This window comes from Oratosquilla oratoria, chromosome 41 (assembly GCF_046742065.1).
Source record: "Oratosquilla oratoria isolate Oo_2021 chromosome 41, ASM4674206v1, whole genome shotgun sequence".
In the NCBI taxonomy this organism is placed as follows: domain Eukaryota; kingdom Metazoa; phylum Arthropoda; class Malacostraca; order Stomatopoda; family Squillidae; genus Oratosquilla; species Oratosquilla oratoria.
The window spans coordinates 2,745,001-2,763,889 of NC_134817.1; the positions used below are offsets into that span (position 1 = coordinate 2,745,001).

General features: G+C 41.4%; 1 protein-coding gene across 7 annotated transcripts in view; it reads right to left on the minus strand.

Moving 5' to 3' along the window:
• The window catches only part of Camta (Calmodulin-binding transcription activator), a 404,381-nt gene that overhangs the window by 95,666 nt on the left and 289,826 nt on the right, over nucleotides 1-18,889 (minus strand). For all 7 annotated transcript variants that reach the window (XM_076177798.1, XM_076177799.1, XM_076177797.1 and 4 more), the window contains 3 exons: nucleotides 10,814-10,885; nucleotides 9,037-9,178; nucleotides 5,096-5,142 (listed from right to left, as the gene is read on the minus strand). In XM_076177798.1, coding sequence (XP_076033913.1) covers nucleotides 5,096-5,142; nucleotides 9,037-9,178; nucleotides 10,814-10,885 — 261 coding nt within the window. The remainder of the gene's footprint in view (nucleotides 1-5,095; nucleotides 5,143-9,036; nucleotides 9,179-10,813; nucleotides 10,886-18,889) is intronic.

Genomic DNA, 18,889 nt, shown 5'->3' on the forward strand with positions numbered 1-18,889 from the left:
GGAGGAGGAAGAGAGGGGGAGGAGGAGGAGGACAAGGAGGGGAGGAGGGGAAGGAGGAGGGGAGTAGGAGGAGGGGAAGAGGGGAAAGAGGAGGAGGAGGCGAGGTGGAAGGTGAGGGGGAGAAGTTGGAAGAGGAGGAGGAGGAGGAGGAGGAGGAGGAGGAGGAGGGAGAGGAGGAGGAGGAGGGAGAGAAGGGGAAAGAGGAGGAGGAGGGGAGGAGGTGGAGGAGGGGAGGAGGAAGGTGAGGGGGAGGACGAGAAGTTGGAGAAAAAGGAGGAGGGGAAGAGGAGGAGAAGGGGAGAAGGAGGAGGAGGGGAAGAGGAGAAGGGGAAGGAGAAGGAGAGGAGGTGGAGGAAGAGAAGGGGAGGAAGGGGAGGAGGGGGAGGGAGGAGTGAAGAAGAAGAGGAGGTGGAGGAGGAGGGGGAAGAGGGGAGGAGGGGGAAGAGCGGGGAGGAGGACGAGGAGGTGGAGGAGAAGGAGGAGGACGGGGAAAGGGATGGCATGGTGAAGGAACTGGAGGAGGAAGGAAATGGGGAAGGAAAGGACGTTGGGTTGTTTTGTGTGGAATTGAGAGTAAATGTGGAAGAAACCACTGGGAATCCACAAAGATTATGGTAAACCGATATAAAGGTCCACCAGACATGGATTAAGGTCAAGGTCTTCGGGATAGAGGTAAAAGAAATGTGGCAGGTTTGGTAAAGGTCCACGGGTAAGGTCATGTAAAGGCCGAAGAACTAAGGTAAGGTCCAAGAGGAAATAAAGGTCTGAAGATTAAGGTCAGATTACTGCTAGGTTAAGGTACAAGGTTAAGGTCAGGTACAGAAGAAAGGTCTGGGGGCGAATAAAGTCCTACAGTTAAGGTCAGTTAAGGGTCTAGGTGTAAAGGTCAGCTTAAGATCCAAGATTAAGTTCAGCTGAAGACTCAAAGTTTTGGGCAAAGATCCAAGGCTAAGGTTAGGTAAAGGTCCAGAGTTAAGGTCAGGTTAAACTTCAAGGTTTACGCCAGGCATAGGTTAAGGCTTAGGCCAGGTTAAGGTGTGAGGTCAAGGTCAGGGGGAAAAGGTCAAGTAATATTTAGATCCCTTTATTAACAATAACCAGGTTAAGAGTAGGTTTATTATAATAACAATATAAAACTTAATTCTATAGGATTTCTTCTTTCACAACATCAAGAAATATGTATATCTATATACACAGATGGATATTTATCAATTGCATATAATTCTGCAATGACCTTATAAGTTCAAGACCCCTACTCTCCACCAACAAGGTCGCTATCGGTGCCTTAGGAGGCGGACCTAAGGCACCGACACCAGACAATCAGTCCATCCACTAGTCAACCCAGCAATCAGCCAGTCAATCAATCAAGTGTATGGTGGTCACATGGAAAGCTTTGCTGCTACGCCGGCGCGCCAAAAGGGGGCGACTTGGAAGCGGAGGGAACAAGGTCAGACGCTCAAGAATAGAACTGAAAATATTATTGAAACAAAATAAGATAAAAAAAAAAAAGATAAATAAATACAGTAAATAAATGTTAGATGTCCCTCAAGTTCACACATGTAAGCTACAATAAAGAATCAGGATAAAAATGATGGTAATGAAAAAAATAATAAAAACCGGGTATTGGCGATTAAAACCGACCAGCGAAATCATAGTTCCCCGCCCCCCCTCAAAAAAAAAAAAAAAAAAGACCCAGGCTCTCACTATCGACAAGACCACCTCTTCGTCTGTTCTTATCGATCTGCAGAGATCGATGATCCACCTCAGGCAATCCCAGTTTCCTTGGTGGTTGAGATAATTCGTACATGAACGAAAACATAAATCTTTGCATTCTCATATTCTTTTATGCTCTATTCTTTCATATCTTTATCCAAAGTTAAATTTTACAAGACCGATTATAGGAAAGTTAATATTAATACTGTATAATATATATCAAATAAAGCCATCAATAGTAGGTACCAAGAATGTTTAAAGGAGAATTAATATCAATATATATAGTACATATATCAATGTATATATGTGTATATATATATATATATATATATATATATATATATATATATATATATATGTATATATGTATATATATATATATACACACATATATACACACATATATATAAATATATATATATATGTATATGTATATACATATATGTATATACATATATATACACATATATATAAATATATATATATATATATATATATGTATATATATATATATATATATATATATATATATATATATATATATGATATCAAATAAAGCCATCAATAGTTGGCACCTGTGTGATGGATATCAGTTATGATCATCTCCATACCACTCTTATTCAAAACTCATCAACGACCTCACTTCTATCTTGAAGTGCAGCCCCATGAACTGGCATTCGGTGACAACTCCTCCTCCTCCTCCTTCTCATAGAAAGCCCCGACGACAGTTGCCAGCTACTGTGGGGCTGCGGGTTTTCAGTCCAGACAACTTGAGGCCCTAATTAATTATTGCAGCATCAAATCAAACATATTACCGATAACATTAGGTAACAAAATTTCACTTTTAACATGTCCTTGGCCCCGAAACCATAATTTTCCAGTTAATTTCATCTAGACGAAATAGAAAAAGTGATTTTGATCCTAAAAATTTGCTTTTGTGGTTAGAATATTGAATCTACCTTTTTGCCTTATTTCATTGTAATATGGGTTGCTATTGGTTTTCATATCGGGTAAAGACCTTGTCAAAATCTTTATTGCATGTCTAATTGCTTTTGAAATGTTGTAAATAGGTTAAAACAATTTAAGAAAGAATATAAAGTGTATTAAAGTTTTTTAATCTTAATAAGATCATCCTTGAATTGACCGAATCTAGCAAGAAATTTCTCATATTTAGAAGAATTTGTTTACATTTCAAAAATCTTCTTAAGTGTTCCAGTGTTATACAATTTTTTCAGAATTATCTAGAACATTTTAGATCATTCTATTCAATTACATTTCCAGAATATTCTAGAACTTTCTAGAATACTCAAGAATTTTCTAGAACCTATAATTATTTTCTAGAATGGTTCAGAATATTCTAAAGTAGGTTGAAAATATTCTAGAAAGATTGAGAATATTCTGGAATACATTCTAGAAAGACTAAAAATATTCTAGAGTATAGCTTGACAATATATACCACATATGTGGTCAATTCATCAAGGCAAGAGCAAAGAAGTTGTCTGTGACAGCATCTGGAAAAATGTGTGAAGCTTACAAAGCATATTTAGTGTGCCAGTTGGGGACGAAGACAGGACCTGGGCATCTCATTGTGCTTGTGAGTATTGAAAGAAAACACTAGAAGGTTATGCTATTACAATGATGTATCAGGCTTGTTTGATGCTATTGGAATTGGCAATTCCAATTGCTTGCAATACAGATGAATGGACTCTTCATTGACAATTCCTCCAAAAGCCTGAAACTTGTCCTTCTGCACAATGGAAACAAATATCCATATCTGCCTCTTGCTCATTCTGTACATCTACAGTAGTGTAAAGCTTCTACTGGAAACTTTGAACTACAACAAGTATGGCTGGGAAGTTATTGGAGACTTCGAGATGGTGGCTTTCTTGATGGGACTGCAAGGAGGTTTTACCAAGAATCCCTATTTTCTTTGCTTTTGGGACAGTAGAGACAGAGCAGCCCATTACCAGAGAAAACACTGGCCTCCAAGGACTGACACTACAGTGGAGGACACAATATTAAACATGAGTCATTGGTGAATCCTCAAAAGGTTTTGTTTCCTCCACTATATATCACACTGGGTTTCATGAAACAGTTTGTTACAACTCTTGACAAGGAGTCTGCTGCCTCTAGATATCTTCAAGATTTTCCTAAGCTTTCAGAAGCAATGGTGAAAGCTGGTATCTTCACTGGACCACAAGTAAGGGAAATTATGGAGTGCTCAGAATTTCTACAGAAGCTCACAGAAAAGGAGAAAAAAGCTTGAGAGTGTTTCAATGCTGTAGTACAAGGCTTTCTTGGCAACAACACGGATGATAACTATATGGAACTGGTTGAAACTTTAGTGAAAAGCTGTGATGAGGTGGGCTAAAGAATGTCCTTGAAGATTCATATTCTAGATGTCCACCTCGACAACTTCAAGGAGAATATGGGAGCATGTTCAGAGGAACAAGGAGAGCGCTTCTACTAAGATGTAATGAACTTTGAACAGAGATGTCAGGAATCCTTCAATAAAAATATGATGGGAGACTACATTTGGGGGTTCATATGTGAAAGTGATTTGTTGTATTCACGCAAATCAAGAAAAACTGTTAATTTTTCATTCTATTTTTTTCAGAAGTTTTAATATAAGATTTTGTGTAATTTGAATTTATGTGTTTTGTTTTCTGTCCAAAATTGGTAAAAATTGTGATTTAGCTATTTTGGGGCAAAAACCACAAAAGCAAATTTTGAAAGGAATAATGGACATGTTCTATTGTTTTACAATGAAAAAATCGGAACAATAACACTTGCTTGTCAAAGACAAAAATCGTATTACATAGTGTAATCTCATCGCAATTAGACGCTGATTAAACCCATAATAAAACTGATAAGCAACGTTTTATTTTGGATGTTGGCACGTTCTCTAGTTCTGACTTCGGCTTAATAAATGCAAAGTTTTGCCTCTTTAAGCTTAGATTTTGTTCTTATTAACGGAATACGTTCCAATGGTAGTAATATCATTATTTACTTGTTCAGTCAACATAACAAAGTGCTCCTTTTAAAATATTTTTCGTCAAAGAATAAAGTTGAAAAAAAAACATTAAATCTAAAAAAAACTACTAATCTGGCAATAGCCTGGAGACATCATAGCCAATCAAATATAATTACAGAGAACAGTGGGCGGAGCCTACGAGCAGCCACGCGACATGACGTCATGAAATCGTAACGTCACCAAGGAGGTAGTCTTGCCTCTAGTGTAGCATCAACGATTCCCACCACAAATGTGGGAGGTGCAGGCCCCCGCCATGGGCTTTCCTCCCACAAGTGTGCTAATTATCCCTCCCCCCTGAAAAAAAATCCCCCCAAAACCCCCTCCCTCATCCCCCCAACCAGAACTTACCGAGATTTCCAACTCGTTGTTGAGGTCTGGTTCGTCCTCGCTGAAGACTGAAACAATGAAAGGAATGTCAACAACGAAATATTAAGTAATATTCAAAGAAATGTTGCAATCATTTATGACTGCCTTTAATCTACAATAGTTATTTACATATGCACACACACACACACACACACACACACACACACACACACACACACACACACACAAGAAACACATTACATTGATGTATAAATTAAAATGGATGGGTGGATTAATGACTGTATATGGATGATACTGTTATGCAAGGAAGGGAGGATGGAGATGGGATGGGTATGGGGTGGTTATGTGTGAATAATATTCTGACGCAGCCCGAAGGGATTTCTCTTCGTCTTCTCTTTTTCTGCAAGAGGGAACGGAGAGGGCTGGTCGCCGATTATGCGAAGCGGCCTTGCTGTAGATGTACTGTGTCTTGCTGCATTGGGTTACAGCCAGGGCAGTTGGCGGATGCAGGGATGACCCGTTATCCACGAGGAGCTGAGATGGGAGGAGTGGAAAGAGTGGTGGAGGGGAGTGTAATGAGTAGGAATAGGTACGTGCCTCTGACTTAGCTACCCCCCATATAAGGGGGAAAAGATCTTGGTAAATAGATAGATAAATAGATAATTGAATAATAGAAAATGAAGAAAATGTTACATGGAACGGATGACATGAATCAAGATTGAAAAAGTGACATCAGAATAAAAAAGGAAGAGGAAGGGAAGGAAGAAGAGAAGGAAGTGGAGGAAGGAGGAGTAGGAGGAGGAGGAGGAGGAGGAGGAGGAGGAGGAGGACGAGGAGGAGGAGAAGGAGGAATAAGAGGAGGGGAGGAGGAGGGGGAAGAGGAAGAAGAAGAAGAAGGGGAGGAGGACGAGAAGGAGGAGGAGGAGGAGGACGAGGAGGAGGAGAAGGAGGAATAAGAGGAGGGGAGGAGGAGGGGGAAGAGGAAGAAGAAGAAGGGGAGGAGGACGAGAAGGAGGAAGAAGGGGAGGGAAGAGGAAGAAGAAGATGGGGAGGAGGACGAGAAGGAGGAAGAGGAGGAAGAAGAGGAAGGCTCTCGGACTCCTTGCTTCGATCTGTAACGCGATTTCCAGATGGCCGCCGTGTCACTATGTGGCCTCGTGTGACGCGGCTCAGTAAGAAAACCTTTAGGATAAATACGCCCCCCAAGTCAGTCTCTCCTCCTCCCACTCCCCCCACCCCCACCCACACACCCCTTCAATCTTCACCACCGTATTACTGTCACCATCACTAACACCACCATCACCATCACCAACATCAGTATGACCGCCACCAGCACCAGCCCCAGCACCAGCCCCATCACCACCGTCACCACCATCACCACCATCTCCACCGACACTAGCTCCATCACCATCCCCACCATTACCGTTCCTCGCATCACCTTCACACCCATGGCTGCTATCGATACCATCATCACCATCTTCATCACCACAGACCACATCACTACGTCAACCACCTTCTACAAAAGAAACAAAATGGCCCGACGGTCTGTAGCCAAAGGTGATGTCTCATAGGACCACCTTATGCAGATACTCGTCGGCGGAAAAGGAAGAAGAGAGAAAGAGAGGAGAGACATATATATATAGAGAGAGAGACAGACCACGGACTGAAATCTATTGTCTCCAAATTTACTGCTGTTACAAAGCTGTGCGGAATGGCAAATGATCACTTAAACCAATTAGATATTCAAGAAAATTTAGGTAAACTACAGCAATGGTCTGAAAAGTGGCTAATGAAATTTAACACAAGTAAATGAAAGGTTATGCACATAGGTAAAAATAACAGTAAGTACGATTACAAGTTATTTGGAAATTCGTTAACAAAATTAGATAGTGAAAAGGATCTCGGCGTAATTATCAGTAACGATCTCAAATCATCTAAGCAGTATATTTCAGACTCTGAGAAAGCAAATAATATTCTAGGACTTATTGCGCGATCTTTTGACTTCAAGAGTCCATCTCTTATTAACAAGCTATTTAAATCGTTAGTTCGTCCACATTTGGAATATGCTGTTTCCGCATGGTCACCGAATCTCATTGAAGACATTGACAAATTGGAGAAAGTACAACAGCGAGATACAAAACTGATTCCAAATATCAAAAATAGATCATACAAATATAAACTAAAACATATGAATCTATTTTCCATAAAAAAGCGTAGATTCAGAGGAGACTTGATACAGGTCTTTAAGATTCTAAAATGAATTGACAGCATCAAAAGTGACAAAATTTTCACACTGAATGAGAATCCGACAAGAAATAATGATCTCAAATTGTCAGGAAATAGATTTAATTTGAATTTGGGTAGAAACAACTTTGACAACCGTGTAGTTAATGAATGGAATAAACTTCCTGCAGAGGCAGTGCAATGTAGTTCAGTTCGAAGCTTTAATTCGTTTAGATAAACACCTAAACAAGATGCTGTAATGCCTGCCAATTATCTTATATTATTTGTTTGTTATTATTTGCCTGTTTGTTTATTACTATTTATTTGATTATTATTTATTATTGTTTATCTGTCTATTTATTATTATTTACTATTTACCTATTTGTTTATTATAAATTATTTAACTTTACCTATTTACTGGAGTCAACTTATGAAACCTGGAGTTGCGACTCCGTAGACATTTAGACCAAACATTTTGGTGACATAATTATGACATCAATATATAAGATATTTTTCCCACTTATAAGGGGGGTAGCCAAGTCAAAGTGACTTGGTAACAAAGTGGAGAATATGTATAGACGATACTGTTATGCAAGAAAGGGAGGGGAAGGGTGAGAGGGTGTTTATATGTTATGATATTTTGACGCAGCCCGAAGGAATTTCTCCCCGTCTTCTCTTCTTCTGTATAAAGAGATGGAGAGGCCTTGTTTTGGATGTACTGTTTCTTGCTAATGATTCTGACCCAGGGCAATGGGTGGGATACAGGGATGCCCCGTCATCCATGAAGAGCTAGGATGAAAGGGTGGAAAGGGTGGTGGATGCGAGTGGAATTGGTGGGAGTATGTACACAAACAAACACACACACACACACACACACACACACACACACACACACACACACACACACATATTATATATACAGTGTATATATATATATATATATATATATATATATATATATATATATACATACACGCCGCTGTCTACAAGTCAATCAGAAGGCGTTTGAACTAAGGATATCATTGTCATTGGAGTTTTATGGTTTTTATTCTGTTTTTGTTTGGAAACATTCAATGATTCTATAGTCAGAGTGTTTGAAAATAGAAGAAAAAAAAAAGACTTAGCAATTTAAGACATGTACGGCCAAGAGGAGCATGAGGAGGAGTAGAAAGAGGGGAAGAAGAATGAGGCGATAGACGAGTGTGAGGAGAAAGAGGAAGAGAGGAAGACGGGGGAGAAGGAAGAAGAGGAAGGGAAGGAAGAGGTAAGGGGGGTTGAAGGAGTAGAAGGATGAGGAATAAGTGGTGAAGAGCGAGGGGAAGAGGAGGAGAAAGAGGTGGAAGATGAAGAGGAGAAGGAGGAAGAAAAGGTGTAAGATGAGGAAGAAAAAGGGGAAACGGCGGAAAAGGAGGACAACGAGGAGGAAAAGGAAAGGAAGGAGAGGATGACGAGGAGAAAGAGGAGGAAAAGGAAAGGAAGGAGAGGACGAGGAGAAAGAGGAGGAAAAGGAAAGGAAGAAGAGGAGGACGAGGAGAAAGAAGAGGAAAATGAGGAAAAGGAGGATGAGGAGGAGCAGGTGAAAGAAGAAGAGAAAAAGGAAGAGGAGGAGAAGAAGAAGAAGAAGAAGAAGAAGAAGAAGAAGAAGAAGAAGAAGAAGAAGAAGAAGAAGAAGAAGAAGAAGAAGAAGAAGAAGAAGGAGGAAGAAGAGGACGCAAGAGAGTGTGTGTCGTGACACTTACACATGGGCTTGAGTTGGCTGACGAGCTCCTCTTTGGTCCACTCCTTCTTGTCGGCCCACAGGGAGATGCTCGAGGCCATCACCAGCTTGTTGTCGTCTGGGTAGGGCACGTTCAGGTAGTGCACCAGCACGATGTCTGGGTTCTGAAAGACAAGGCATCCGGTAAGTGTCCGGGAGGTAGGGAGAGGGTTATACAAAATTCCCTAAAATTCCCTAAAAAAAAAAAAAAAAAAAAAAAAAAAAAATATAAAATAATAATAATAATAATAATAATAATAATAATAATAATAATAATAATAAAAATAATAATAAAAATGTTCCCTGTAATATTAGTATCTGTTGATTGAGGTAAAAAGAAAATCAACTCAAATCATAACATGTGCGGGGGGGTTGCCGGGCATCGAACCATGCCTGCCGCTCCCCATCGCGACAGTAACGGAACATATCGAGTTTGTTTTTGTCTCAAAGTCGAGGCTGTAAAACACAAATGGAATAACTGGCTCACTGTTCCAACGAGATCAAAGCAAACAAGATAAAAAGATATGATATGAATAAATAGATACAAAATTATTAGATAACAGTAATACAGTAGTAATAACATTATTATTATTATTATTATTATTATTATCATTATTATTACTAACAGTAGCAGTAGTAGTAGTAGTAGTATTAGCCGCAATAATAATAATAATAATAATAATAATAATAATAATAATAATAATAATAATAATAATAATGATAATAATAATAATCTATGTATTAAAAAAAAGATTCCTGTTGATATCAATTTAAATTGGACCGGAAGCCGGAAATCCCTCAAGGGGACACGTTCCCACCGGCCCCTGATTGGCTGAGAGCGTGATGTCACGGCCACAGAGACGACTGATATCAATCTAAATTGGACCGGAAGCCGGAAATCCCTCAAGGGGACACGTTCCCTCCGGCCCCTGATTGGTTGAGAGCGTGATGTCACGGCCACAAAGACGACTGATTGGCTGCGAGCGAGGCAAGCTCACCCGAAGGGCTGAGCCCCCGCGTAGCGGGGTCGGGCGTAGCCCGTCACTTGTAATTATAAATAAATAAATAAATAAAACAAGAACATTAGCAGCCATAGTCGGGGGTGGGGGTGGGGGGGCTTTGCCATTGCCCCGCCCTCCACCGGGGTGCTGGGGCCGACCGGGGGCAGCAACAGGGAGTGAGCAGTTCTCTTTGGTTTGACCACAAAAAAGCTTACTTTTTTATTCACAAACATGTGATTTATCTTAATGGCTAGACAAGGGTGGAGACATGAAATACGCGCGGCCATACACACACACAGACACACACACACACACACGTCAACAATTTATGCTGTACATCTGGCTTCACTCATAAGTACTACATAGCCTGGAGTCTTTTGCAAAAATGTGCTGTATTCATTTACATCGGAAACCTAAGACAGGAGCAAACTTACGATGGAAGAAGAAAAGGGACAGTGAAGTGGAGGCAACTGTACAAAGTACCCTGCCTTGTTAGAAACGGACGAATGAGCCAGTAATTGTAGTCGAGATCTGCATTGCAAGAATGAGGAGCAAAGGCACATATTGATAACCTATAATCAATACGTAAATAAATAATTTGCTATTCTAAGCTTGTCAGGAAGACATGTCTAATATTAGCACCTAGCAAAGTGCACTAGCTAGGACAATAATATCCCTCACTACCTACCGTGTTAGTAGGAAGGGCGACTACTAACAACTCGTGACAAGAGTGGAGGAGGAGGAGGGGGTACTACTAACCTGCAGCAACCAGTAGCATCGTCGATGGAAGGTTGGCAAGATGGCTGAGTGAACGTAGCAGCCGTAGATGCACTGCAAATGGAAGAAAAGCATGTCATTATGTAACACATCAGTAATAACTGCAAAAACAGTAAAAATAGAGAAAAATGAACATATAGATAAATTAATTCATAAATAGACAAGTACATAAATTAAATGTCAATATTCTTTATACTTGTTTTCTTTGAATAGTCATATATTAATCAACCACAACAATTTCTATGTCCACTATTACACACACAATATTATATATATATATATATATATATATATATATATATATATATATATATATATATATATATATATATATATATATATATATATATAGTTGCGAAGGCTTCTTTATGTTACCCCCAGCAACTTTGTACTCTACATGTCTTTTTCATTAAATCCTAATTTATCTATCAGAGCTCCAAAACTATCCTTCTTGGCTGACATGTCCACATCACACTGCGCTCACAGAAACCTGACCCATGTTACGTCACACCTCCACAAATCTATCTTTCGTTTTTGTTGCACAAAAAAAAAAATACCGTTGTATGAGACATCCCTGCATAGAGAAGAAACTGTATATTCATCCCTTCTCTCTCTCTCTCTCTCTCTCTCTCTCTCTCTCTCTCTCTCTCTCTCTCTCTCTCTTTTACGTCAGTGTCGAACTTAAGAGCTCATTTGATTGAGTTCGATCTGAGACACGTTGTATTACATCGAATTCTCTTCCTCTGGGTGTTTCATAATTAGGAACTAGTATGTTCATGGTCACACACACATTCACACATACACACACACACACACACACACACACACACACACACACACACACACACACACACACACACACACACACACAAAGATACACATGCAACTGCATACACGCACATGCATGTATGCACATAATACATATCTACATATGCAAACGAAAGCACTCACATATACAACTATATATGTATGTTCACACACACATGTACACGTGTATATACCTGGGTGTATGTACATACACATGTATACGTACATACATATATGTTTACGTCTATAAACATACGTACACGTACAGGTATAAACCTACTGATACACGTACATTCACAAAGTACATGTAAATATATATCTGTACGTGCATAACACATACACATAGAAACACGTGTAAACGCACGTGTACACATGATTATATATACATACACATGTATACGCACACATGTACATGTATAGGAAATACTGGAAAAGAGGAAAATAAATAGGGAAAGAGAGGAAGATGTAAAGGGCGGAGAAAATATTGGTGGTGACAGTGGTGGCGACGTTGGTGGTGGTGATATGGTGGTAATTTTGATGTTGTCGATGATGATGACGATGATAATGATGGTGATGATGATGATGATAATGATGATAATGATAGCGATGATGGCGATAATGACGGTGATCATGTATATGATAATGATGATAATGATAGTGATGATAATGATGATAATGATAATGATGATAATGATAATGATTATGTATATAATGATGATGATGAGGAGGAGGAAGAAGAGGAGGAGGAGGCAGTGGAAGGGGATAAGCAAGGGGAGAGGTAGAAAGAGGAGGAGGAGCAGGAAGAGGAGCAGGAAGAAGAGGACGAGGAAGAAGAGGAGGTGAAGGAAGAGGAGCAGGAGGAGGGGTAGGAAGTGGAGGGAAAAGAAGAGGAGCAGCAGGAGGAGGGAAAGGAAGAGGAGCACCAGGAGGAGGAGGAGGAGGAGGAGATGGAAGAGGAGGAGGGAGACAGGAGGTTGCTGTGTGCACTTAATTCTTGTTCCTCCCAAAACGGAGGCTTGGCCCACACTCCACGCTGGTGACGCAACCCCCCCCCCACGCCCGCCCGCCCGCCCCTGTCTCGGGTCGAAATGGAGTCATAGTTCATTTGTCCGATACTACTCACATGAATGCGCCACTTTCTATCTCTCACTCTCACCCTCTCTCTCTTCCCCCCCCTCTCTCTCTCTCTCTCTCTCTCTCTCTCTCTCTCTGTGTGTGTGTGTGTGTGTGTGTGTGTGTGTGTGTGTGTGTGTGTGTGTGTGTGTGTGTGTGTGTGTGTGTGTGTGTGTGTGTGTGTGTGTGTGTGTGTGTGTGTGTGTGTGTGTGTGTGTGTGTGTGTGTGTGTGTGTGTGTGTGTGTGTGTGTGTGTGTGTGTGTGCATGTGTGTGTCTAGGAGTAAAACCACTACAAAGTGAGAGCGAAGGAGGGAGTAATATATATATATATATATATATATATATACATATATGTGTGTGTGTGTGTGTGTGTGTGTGTGTGTGTGTGTGTGTGTGTGTGTGTGCGTGCGTGCGTGCGTGCGTGTGTGTGTGTGTGTGTATGGTAAGATATTATGACAAGATGAAGAAGGTGTGAAAAGAAGTCACGGGGGTAGTTCCGAGTTGCGATATTATTATTGACCGGTTTCGCTCTACGCGTCTTCGGAGGAATGTGGCAGCTTCACCCCCACAGTCACATTCCTTCGAAGAAGCGTAGAGCGAAACCGGTCAGGAATAAATTCGCAACTCGAAACTATATATACATAAACATACACACACACGTACATACACACAGTACATACACACGATACATACATACATATATACTTTATGTGTAAAGGCAGAACGAGGTCACCTATGTCTGAAGACGAAGAAAGATACTTTTTTAAGAAGGTAAACCAAAGAAAATGAAAAGAATAGAAAGAAAGAGAATACTGATGATGATGATCCTGCCGGAGACAAATTCATAGGGAAGAGAGATCGCGCTGTCCTCGCCCCAACGCCCCGCCCCGTTCCTCGGCGCCCCGCCCCGTCCTTCAACAACCTACTTCTCCAGCCTCCCTCAGCGACACCCCCCCCCACCCCCACCCTTGAGACTTCTCACAGCCCGAGAAGCAAAAGTGCCTCTTTGACGTCTTGGCTCGCAACCGTGATGACCTTCAAGATGACCCCTTGTTCCACTTAAGTGTGGGTGTAAACACGCACACACACACACACACACACACACACACACACACACACACACACACACACACATACAGACACCCATACACAAATTTTTGCAAATGTTGTTGTATCAACTCAGTTTTTGCTTACAAAAATTAATTTTTGTTTGAAGTGAACTTGTGTACCCAATGAGAGGAATGGGAAATTTATTTCTACACTTTCGGAAGCTACCCCCTACGCCTGGGCACCGAGACTGAATATGTATTGCTTACACAATAAAATAATGCAGTTATGATATATATGTGTGTATATATATATATATATATATATATATATATATATATATATATATATATATTATATATATATATATACCGAGACTGAATATGCATTGCTTACAGAACAAAATAATGCAGTTATTATATATATATATATATATATATATATATATATTATATATATATATATATATACTAATGCACATATTCACATCACCTGTAACTTCTAGGATACCTGGGCTAGAATATCAAAGCCATATATTTGAATGACATATCGTATCATAACGAGAGAGAGAGAGAGAGAGAGAGAGAGAGAGAGAGAGAGAGAGAGAGAGAGAGAGAGTTTTTACCAAACTAAAGACAGCGAATTTCTTTGGCGTTTTAATTCTCGAGCTTTGAACCAAAGCCGATGATCATCTCACTTTTTCTTCCTTTATCTTGTCCCTCCTTTTCACTGTTGTTGTCGTTATGAACTGTAGTTAACAGCGCTTCCCTCCCTTTGACGTGTGAGGTCACGCCATTACACGAGATGCGAGGTCAGTCCATAGAGCCCTTCCACTTGTTGTCTTCATAATATACTCCTGGTTACCACTATATAGTCCATTAACACTCTATCTACCACCCTTCCATCCACCACTCTCTCCCATGTGTACTTATGCTTGACTTTCTTCCTAAACATTGTATTTGCTATCATAAACTCTCTTTCGAGACACATCTCCACCATCAACTCTCCACTGCAATTTTTTTTCTCCTGGGACTACGATTCACCAGCGCTTCTATCCTCGTAGACCATCTCGTGCCGTCGTAGCCAGTGTCCCACACAAAAGTAGAATTCTTTTCTTAAAGGTCCCTTCCCCGTGACCTCGCGTACTTCATGTGACGTCATGTTCTCCAGTGATACTTCAGCGTTGTTCTTTTTTCGAATAAGGTTAAGGGAATAAGGTTAAGTTAGGTTTGGCTAGGCTAGGTTAGGGAAGGTTAGGCTAGGTTAGGGGAGGTGAGGTTAGGTTAGGTGAGGTTAAGTGAGGTTAGGTGAACTTAGGGTAGATGAGGTTAGGTTAGGTGAGGTTATGTGAGGTTAGGTGAACTTAGGTTAGGTTAGGTGATTTTAGTTGAAGTCAGGTTAGGATAGATGAGGTTAGGTTAGATTAGTCTAGGTTAGGTGAGGTGAGGTTAGGATAGATGAGGTTAGGTTAGGTTAGTCTAGGTTAGGTGAGGTGAGGCTTAGGTTAGATGAGGTTAGGTTAGGCTAGGTGACGTTACTTTAGGTGAGGTGAGGTTAGGATAGATGAGGTTAGGTTAGGTTAGTCTAGGTTAGGTGAGGTGAGGCTTAGGTTAGATGAGGTTAGGTTAGGCTAGGTGACGTTACTTTAGGTGAGGTTAGGTTAGGTGACGTTAGCTTAGGCTAGGTTAGGTTAGGTCAGGTTAAGCTAGGCTGAAGTTAAGTTAGGTGAGGCAAGGTGGTTAGGTTAGATTAAGTTAGGTCAGATTAAATTAGGTTAGGTCAGATTAAATTAGGTTACTACAAGTCTGGTTCCAACACCGGGGTAAGGCTTAAAAACTAAGGAAAGGACCCGCTGAGAAAGAATTCTAACCGTGCCCACCCTACCCATGCATGATCCCCTCATAAGGAAAAGATTCTGAAGGGAGTGGCTTGGGAGAGGCTGTAAAGAGGGGAAAGGGGAGGGAGGGAGAGGGGAGAGAGGGGAGCGGATGGGAGGGGTGTGGGGGATGGGAGGGGTGGGTGCTGGCACCCAGTCAGACGCCACCCCGCCCCGCCCCGCCCCGTCCCGCCCCGTCCGTGCCAACGGGAATTTGGCATCAGATTTGGAATGGAGAGGTAGCGCAAGGAATTAGAACAAGCCATGGCGGCGGCCGTCAGGCATGTCTTGTTCCATTCCATTAACTCCCTCACCCCCTCACCCTAATTTGGGGGGTTGGGGGGTTGGAGTGAGGTTAGGGTGGCCTGGTTACGGGTCCAATGGTCTCTTTGTGTGGAAATCCCAATGGGTCACACTGTGCCATGGTAGTCACAGTCGAAGGGTCGCATTAGTCCTATAGTCTTCGTCATGATCCCCAAGGAGAGAAACGCTGGTTTACTAAATACAAATATAATTTCTCCTCTTGTTTTTCCCCTCCCTTCTGAAGGTCGTGGATAGAAACGCTGGTTATCGAGGCTGAAGGCGCTGAGATAATTTCGTCATACCAGTAAAAATAGGAAATAATAACAATAAAAAATATATAAAATATAAGTCGGTCCCCAGCATGAACGGCATGATAATAGGTCGAGACCCCATTGCTCAATCCCAGGTCAGCTGAGGTCAAACGGGGTCAGACGGGGTCAGATTCTAAATGACTTATTAAACCACTTCACGTCCGCCAGAATAAAATGTAAACAATGTATTACGTACAATAACAATAAATAGTGTTTTCATCGTTTCCAAAAAGATTAGTCCACGTCAGCCAACAAATGCTCCCGTAGAACGAACTTTTAAGAGAAAGTGACAATATTTCATATCGTAACTGTACCTCTACGTTCTCATCTTGTCCATAGCCACTGGTTACTTCTACCCTTGTTCTTATCCCCTTCAGAGGATTCCATTCAGTTGAGGAACCCCCATACGCAGCGAAAGATCTCAGTTCGTTCACATCTTCCCTCTAATCTCCATCCATCTCGCCCATTCTCCCCCATTCCTCCATCCTTACTTCCTCTCCCCTTCCTCTTTCTTCCTTCCAAAATTTCTTTTTCTCTCTCCTCTCTTCACTTCCCTGCTCTCTTCGTCATTTCACCTTCCGAGTGCCCTGTCCTCCTTCTTCCCCTCCCTCCCTTTCCCTCCACTTCACTCCTTCCTCCTCCTCCTCTCGTTTAGCTACTCTTTTCAACTCTCGTCTAATCTCCTCTCTCATTTACCCTTCTTTCAACCTCTCCTTTCCTTCTTTTTTTTCAACTCCCAAACATTCCCTTTATTTCCCGTTTTAGTGTTCTCCCTCCCCTTATTTCCCTTCCCTTCCATTCATTTCCCTTCCTTCATCCCCTATCTTCTTTGCCTTAACTTCCCTACCCTATCCTTTACCCTCATTTCCCTTTCCTTCCAACCCGGCCGGCTGCTACACCATGACAATCATTTGCAACATATCTCTATAAACATGGCAAGAATCAAACTGTTCCTCCTCCTCCTCCTCCTCCTCCTCCTCCTCCTCCTCCTCCTCCTCTTCTTCCTCCTCTTCCTTCTCCTCCTCCTCCTCCTCTTCCTTCTCCCTGTCCTGCTATTTTTTTCTTCTTTCTCCTTCCCTTCTTCTTCATATGTCTTTTCCGTCATTCATCCTTTCCTCTCCTCCATCTCCATTTTCATTTTCGTTCATATTTCTTCCTCCACCAATACCACCATCACCACCACCACCTCCTCCTCCTCCATCAACACCTCTACCACCACCACCTACTCCTCCTCCCCTCCTCCTCCTCCTCCTCCAGTTCCTCTTCATCCTCGAGATGCCAACAAAAGAAACGGGAAGGAGGAAGCAGTCGAAACACGTCAAGGCTGCCGGATAGGAGCAGAAAAAAAAGAGAGAGAGAAGAGGGACGGAGGGAGGGAGGGGGGGAGAGGGAGGGAGAAAGGGATGAGAAGGGGATGCAATGGATGGCTGGGGATGAGGGAGGTGGATCGGGAAAGGAAAAGGGATAACACGGGAGGAAATGGGATGGTACGAGTAAGCAGGATTGGGAGAGGAGGAGAGGGAAAGATGTAGAGGAGTGGTAGGCAGAAGACGTGTATATGTGTATATATATATACATATACATATATATACATATATACATATATATATATATATATATATATATATATATATATACATACATATATATATATATATATACATACATATATATATATATATGTATATATATATACATAAATATATACATATACGTATATATATGTGTGTATATATATGTATATATATATATGCACACACACACACACACACACACACACACACACACACACATATATATATATATATATATATATATATATATATATATATACAAACACAAACACACACATATATATATGTATATATATATATATATATATATATCATAGAAACCAATGTAAAGGAAATGGGTGAGACGACTGAAGGGAGGGAGGAGACGGAAAGAGAGTCAAAGATAAAATAATTAAAAGAGAAACGTTTGTCCCAAGCTATAGAATTTCTTCTCGACAACTGCCGCGTCTTCGCCACTCGCGACGTGCAGCACCAATAAAAATCGAGGAAATAAATCGGCCCGCCGCACGAACCAATCACAATCCAGAATCCAAGTTGACGCAGTGAGCTCTCGGAGAAAGCTAGTCTCCTTTACTCTCGACAGAGTAAACTGCCAGTCATGGGCTGAAGATTTGTGGCCCCAAGGAGTTCGTTCACGACCTCGGAGGCCTCAGTGTCGCCTCCATCGGGGCGTTTCTTCTGGGAAGGGTCTTCCAGGTCTCCACCAAGAGGTGTCCAGGTTTCTTCCAGGGAATCTCTATCAGGTCTTCACCATCTCTTTAATAGGAGATCTCCTTCAGGAAATCTCTTCCAGGCCTCCACCAGGTATTCTCGTTCAGATGTTTCCCCCCGGAGACTTCCAGGAGAATCACAGGAGACTCTCATCAGGTCTCTACCGGGAGACTTTCACCAGGCTTCCACCAGGCTACCAGAGGTCTTCACCAGGAGCTTTCTTACTGGAGGGCTCTTCCAGGTCCCCCACCATCAAGTCTGAGTGATGGACTCTTTCTCTAATTACGTGTGGATTAAAACACTTTCACTACCAA